This window comes from Colobus angolensis, unplaced genomic scaffold (genome assembly GCF_000951035.1).
Source record: "Colobus angolensis palliatus isolate OR3802 unplaced genomic scaffold, Cang.pa_1.0 Scaffold215, whole genome shotgun sequence".
In the NCBI taxonomy this organism is placed as follows: domain Eukaryota; kingdom Metazoa; phylum Chordata; class Mammalia; order Primates; family Cercopithecidae; genus Colobus; species Colobus angolensis.
In genome coordinates this window covers 1,570,738-1,577,655 of record NW_012115322.1, presented here as the reverse complement: position 1 = coordinate 1,577,655, position 6,918 = coordinate 1,570,738, and the positions used below count along the sequence as shown (strand labels likewise).

Genomic DNA, 6,918 nt, shown 5'->3' with positions numbered 1-6,918 from the left:
GCGCCTGTAGTCCCAGCTACTCCGGAGGCTGAGGCGGGAGAATGGCGTAAACCCGGGAGGCGGAGCTTGCAGTAAGCCGAGATCGCGCCACTGCACTCCAGCCTGGGCGACAGAGCTAGACTCCGTCTCCAATGCACTCCAGCCTGGGCGACAGAGCTAGACTCCGTCTCCAAAAAAAAAAAAGTTGCAACTTCTGGGGGTTAAAATATTAATATAGAATTTACTAAGATTTTATTCATTTGCATTAGCAAATATTCGTGCAGCAGCAGTTGACTGTGAAAATTTATTCTTATGAGACGTATAGTATTGATTTTTAAATGCATGATTGTACATTATGTATAGATGACAATGTTTTTAATTTATAAATTCCATTCTTCGTTAACTGCATGGGTTTTTCTGCAGCTTATTGTGAATACCTTGGTTCTGTTCAATAGAAACATTTTGTATATATTAAATACTGAAATATCAGTATGGGCGGTAGTAGAAGTGCTTCATGGACTTGCTGCACATATTTGTAGGATTCTGTATCTGCAAATACAACAACAATAGTTTTGTACTTAGTTAACAGTCTTAGTTAAAACATGAATTTATTTTTTAAAAGTATCCAGTATAAGTAAAATTATAGAAATAAGAAAATGTTACACAACAACTTTGCTATTCCTACCCTTACCTTCTTACTACTTTTGGTTTGGAAGAGGGTATCAGCCACTAGAAAGTGTGCCTCCTTACGTTTCTTAAAGGAAAGTTAGTTTCAGTATTTCACAGCAAGTTGGACTGTACGAAATCTAGAGTTGATCTGCTTTTTAAACCTTCATCTAAAAGCAAACTTGGAAGAAATTTGAAACTGTTGTTTTTAGTATGTGTCTGTTTTGCCTAGGTTTTCTTTCTTTAAATAGGTATGTGATTAAAACCTTTGTAAATTTTGCCAACTAATATTAGTGCCTGACTTCCCGTATTTGTTTCATCTTTTTTAACTGACAGTATATCTCACTTGTTCTCTGAATAGAATGAGTGAGTGATCTCAGTTTTCACGTTTTATTCAGAAGCTAATCCCTACTTAGCAAGGCACACGTTCTACAGCAAGTCATAGAAAGTTTAATCCTTGTGCCTAGTTAGCTCTCCTGTATTCAGGGATCTCTATAAAACTTTGTGTCTTTTTTCATCAGCCCCTATAAAAGTTGGTGTCTTTTTTCATCGTCATAAATTCATCATAACCACAGATATTTTTGGGTCTAAATAAGATATTCATATACCAAGGATGGTTTTATAAAGAATTCTGGAATCATTGAATTAAGGATTGTGGCTTGAAGTAACTAGAGAAAAATACTAATTTCTTTAGAAGGAATTATAATTATGATTTACATTTTACATCATTTATTTCCCAAATTATATTTAACCGTAAGGAGGTGCACATGAATTTTTAGCAAACAGGTATGAATAAGCAGGTATGTATATGTGTTTGGGGCATAGGGGAGCAGGTTACGTTCCTAACGTACTTCAGAATTAAAATTAGCTCGTTTCATGACTGTGTGCCTTAACGTTTGTGTGAACTAAACTTGCTTATTGAATGAAATTCTTGGGAAGCCGAACAGTAATAGCAGAAAATGTGACCAAGTGAGTATCATGTACTTAAATCACTGAATTTTATGTAAGCACAAGCATTAATTTTAAAAACATTGTAGTTTAATAAGGTTGCATTTAAAGTATTTGGGAGCAAAGACAAGCATGCTGAATCTTCATTTTGCTATGGCTATAAGCATATATTTTTGGCAACTGACTTGCAATATTCTTGCCTTAAAATTTCCTGCAAATTTCCCCCTTAATAATTCCCGAATAGCAAAACATTAATATTCCATGATTAGCTCCACTGTGTTCTCACTATTAAAAGGAATTCATTTTTTCAAATCTTTTCTAATGGTTAATAAATGTCAGATAATAAGAACACTCAAATGTGGTGTCTTAATTGTCTTATGCATATTTAAGAAGAAAAAACTAGTGGCATACAGGAGTGTAGTGTAGTATCTTTTTTTTTTTTTTTTTGAGAGAGAGTCTCACTCTGTCACCCAGGCTGGAGTGCAATCTCGGCTCACTGCAAGCTCTGCCTCCCAGGTTCACGCCATTCTCCTGCCCTCAGCCTCCTGAGTAGCTGGGCCTACAGCTGCCCGCCACCACGCCCAGCTAATTTTTTGTATTTTTAGTAGGGAGGGGTTCACTGTTAGCCAGGATGGTCTTGATCTCCTGACCCTGTGATCTTCCCGCCTTGGCTTTCCAAAGTGCTGGGATTACAGGTGTGAACCTCTGCGCCCAGCCATTTTCTTTTTTTTGAGATGGAGTTCCGCCCTTGCTGCCTAGGCTGGAGTGCAGTGGTGCGATCTCGGCTCACTGCAACCTCCACCTGTTGGGTTCAAGCGATTCTCCTGCCTCAGCCTCCGGAGTAGCTGGGATTACAGGCGCCTGCCACCACAACTGGATTTTTGTATTTTTAGTAAAGATGGGGTTTCACCATATCGGCCAAGTTGGTCTCAGACTTCTGATCTCAAGATGATCCACCTGCCTCAGCCTCCTAAAGTGCTGGAATTACAGGTGTGAGCCACCGTTCCTGGCCCATCATTCTTATATGTATGAAATCTATTTTGAATTTTAGAGTAGATTTAAATTTTCAGTATTTCAGTGACCTCATCGTTAAAACTGCTTTGCCACTTGTACAAGTTTGAAAACCATTGTTGAATCATATGGTGCTTTACTCTAATTCCAGATAGTTAAAGGATGAATCAGGTTAAATAATGCTATTGGATAATATAGTCAAAAACAGGATTTAAACCTGAACATTAAAAGCAGGATTGAAGGCGGGGCAGGTGGATCACTTGGGTCCAGGAGTTCAAAACTGACCTGGCCAATGGATCGAAATCCTGTCTCTACTAAAAATACAAAAATCAGCTAGGCATGTTTGTGCATACTTGTAATCTCAGCTACTCAGGAGGCTGAGACATGGGAATTGCTTGAACCTATTAGGCGGAGGTTGCAGTGAGCCGAGATGATGCCATTGCGTGACAGAGCAAGTCTCTGTCTTGCCAAAAAAAAAAAAAGTTTAATTCTAACATTGCCCATGGATTTTTTTTTTCCTGTACAGCTTGAAGATAAGATAGTCAAAGACTCTGTTACAATTTAAACATCATAAAAATGTGAAGAGTAAGTTGTGAGGCAACAAACAAAATTAGAGGAAATGGTGGGGATCATGAATATATAAGTGAATTTTTATTTTTTATTTTTATTATCCTTTAAGTTCTAGGTTACATGTGCACAACATGCAGGTTTGTTACATATGTATACATGTGCCATGTTGGTGTGCTGCACCCATCAGCTCGTCATTTACATCAGGTATAACTCCCAATGCCATCCCTCTCCCCTCCCCCCCCCCGAAGTTTTATTTTTTAAGGTAAAGGAATGAGAATAGAGTAATTGCTTTTTAAAAAAAAAGTATAAATGAGTTAATTTTTGCTTCCAACTTTGACTTTAATTCAGTAAGAAAGGCCTAGGTTTCATCTCATATTCTTCATAATTGATTTTTCCGGAAGTTAATTTGTCGTTCAGCCTAGGAGGCTATAAAACAGCAGTTAGTTGGCATTATTAGACTAAAACTTGGGTGTAGGGAGGAGACTGTTTCCTCATTACTGCAACCCATGTCTATCTTATTCCTAAGCCATTAGAAAGACCTTGTACTTCGTATAGAAACATTAGAGTGAGGTTTTGATTTTTAACATAGTGCTTCTCAAACTTGGATGTGCATATGAACAAGCCGATTCTGATTCAGTAGATCTGCAGTGGGCCTCGTGAGTCTTTTTTTAAACACAGTCCCAGGTGATTCATACAGATGCCTGTGAACTGCACTGGTAGATGGACCTAAGAGGCTTCAGGCTGTGTATTAGGTTTTGGTAACCCAAGCAGATTCAAGTCCTTTTATAACTTCGTCAATTTTATGAATTGGGGATACAGACTGGTTTTGAGGTCTTAAAAGTTCAAACATTTTAAGAAAGTTAAGCATCATCTTGCTTCTTTAGGAGCCTTTTTAAAATATGGACGATTTATTTTTTAAATAGGCAGACTTTAATAATTTCATGTTATAAAGAATCTTATTGATAAGGCAAATTAGACAAAGTATTTTCTCATGAGTATTTGTGGGTTATGTTTTTATTAACATAAAAGTTGATTTCTAAGTATTAGAATATATTAGTCTCTAAATAAATCTTCTATTATGGGTCATCATTATTTTATTAATAAACATGGAAAATCGACACTACCCCCAATATTAATCTGGCTGTTAAATTTAGTAGTGCTGTAATGACGAAGTCAGTCTAGCAGATATGCCCTGTCATTATACTGCAGGCCTCTGGTCACTTAATTTTCTGTTATATTCCGTGGCTGAAAATTACTGTTTCATTGTAAAGTTAAATTTGCAAGAGTTGACTGATTTGATTCTTGAAAAGTGAGCTTTTCTTGGAATTCTGTTAAGGTGTTAGATTTTCCTCACATATTTAAATAATCTGTAAGAACTACCCTGAAAGCACTAAGGAAAATGTAGCCGAAAGTTAATAGGTTTTAAAAATTTGTTTATCAAAATTTATTGATAGTTTGATCTGTAAAACAAATTGGGTTTCGTGCTTTCTGATATCCAGTTAGTAAGTCTGTTATGTGCCAGGCTTTACATATTGCTCTTTGCAAGTAGCCATTAAAATGTAAGTCATTGAAGTTTGAAGATCTATAAATATTTAATATAGCAGTCTAAACAGTTATGAGAATTTACTCAGTTCTGAAATAGAATGTTAAATTTTCCAGTGTGGTCCTAATCATGTTTTTCTTTACATACTAAGCCTTTCTTTCTCCAAAGAACAGTTAAAACCAAATATGACATGTGGTAAGCTGTAAATATCATTGGAATAAAAGATAACCCTTCATCTTACTCAAAAAATTGAAGACAATATTTTCCATTGTTGATGTCACAAGTAAGAAAAAAACTAACTTTTGTACTCTACTTGTAGCAGAGGGAATATTTTTGGCCACAGTGTGCCAATTTATAATTGTAGATAAAGCTAAATTTACTGGACAGGAAGCTTATATGCTGATAGAAATTGATGCACTGAGAAGTGATGAGTTGAAGAGAATGGAAAAAGCAGATTGAGCTGGAATTTTAATGCATAGTCCCTTTAGTAGAGAGACAACCTGTCCTATATACTCATATGTACTTCTGAAATAACTGATAGCCTATAGTCTCTGAGAGCTGTTCTGTACATAGCATAGTATTATAATTGATGTTCATAAATACCCTGAGGGATTATGTTAAAATACAGCATTACTCCCCCAAAAGCAGTAAATTAATAAGTATTTCCAACAAAAGCCAGCTTTGTTTCTTAAACAGATAACAACATATAACTAGGAAGATCACCTTCAAAATAAAGTATCATGGAACTGAAAATAGAGTATGGTGTAACAATTATTTTGATACATTATTTAATAACAAGTGTCAAAGAATTTTTTATTTTTATAGAATAGGTTTCCTAAAGAAAACAGAATTAAGAGCAAAATTGGTTTTGAATATAGAAACTGAAGGATGGCAGTCTTAACTTCTAAGGTTTTTACAGAGCACAGATTGGCAAATGGTAGCATGCCACCTGTTTTTTGTACTACCTGTAAGCTGAGACTGGTTTTTACATTTTTTTTTTTTTTTTTTTTTCAAAGACAGAGTGTCACTCTGTCATCCAGGCCAGAGTGCAGGGGGGCCCACTGCAGCTTCCACCTCCTGGACTCAAGCAGTTCCCCTGCCTCAGCCTCCTGAGCAGCTGGGATTACAGGCACCCTAATTTTTGTGTTTTTAGTAGGGATGGGGTTTCACTATGTTGGCTAGGCTGTCTGTAACTCCTGACCTCAAGTGATCGCCCCACCTTGGCCTCCCAAAGTGCTGGGATTACAGGGGTGAGCCACCGCACCCAGCCAGAAACTTGTGTTCTTTTTAAAAAAAAAATAAAAAATTCTGTATTTTATTTAAGCTTGGAAGTCTCTGGTATAGACTTTTTTATACCACATTCTTGAACTTGGGAAATAGAATGTAATTTTCTTAGCTGCCATGGCTGTATTTCCTGAGAAAACCATTATGAAATACTGTTAAATTCTAACCCTCTCTTTGAGGAAATAATTTGTAATGCTGTATTTTGTGAAGTTAGAACCTACTTTCTTAGCAGTATTAGCTCTTAATTGTGATGGGAGGTAGAACATAGGTTCTATACAATATGTTTCCCAGTGTTTGTACTATTACTCCTATTAAAAGTAAATTTTAATTTGTTTTTGGTTTTGGTTTTGTTTTGCCTTTTTTCCTGCTCCAACTGTGTAAACAAGGTGAAGACTCGTGGACTAGAAGAGATTCCAGTTTTTGATATTTCTGAAAAAACAGTAAATGGAATAGAAAATAAATCTTTGTCACCTGATGAAGAAAGACTTGCCTCAGGTATATTTTAGCAAAGTGGGATAATTTTATTTAGAAGATCAGCTGTCTTTCTTGAAATATTTTGTTTTCAGTTTTAGTCTAATTTGACCATGCCTTATTATTTCAACAATTATTTTATGTTTAATATGAAGTATATGAAAAACGAAACGAATGGACATCAAATGTGTCTACTTGTTTTTCTTGTCAACTTCTCCATCAAGGTCTCAAGGATATAAACCATATAATTTGTCTTCTAGTCATATTAATAAATAAAGTAGTCTGCCCATTTTTAAATTTCTTTAATAGCACAGAATAATCTATGAGAATAGCCACAGAATAATAAACTGTGGTAGGCTGGGCATGGTGGCTCATGCCTGTAATCCCAGCACTTTGGGAGGCCAAGGTGGGTGGATCGCTTGAGGTCAGGGGTTCGAGACCACCCT

The 6,918-nt window shown here is 36.1% G+C and overlaps 1 protein-coding gene across 3 annotated transcripts in view; it reads left to right on the top strand.

Annotated features, from left to right (window-relative positions):
* Positions 1-6,918, top strand: part of RIF1 (replication timing regulatory factor 1) — a 73,758-nt gene that overhangs the window by 63,813 nt on the left and 3,027 nt on the right. For all 3 annotated transcript variants that reach the window (XM_011943057.1, XM_011943054.1, XM_011943055.1), the window contains one exon: positions 6,388-6,496. In XM_011943057.1, the coding sequence (XP_011798447.1) occupies positions 6,388-6,496 (109 nt within the window). The remainder of the gene's footprint in view (positions 1-6,387; positions 6,497-6,918) is intronic.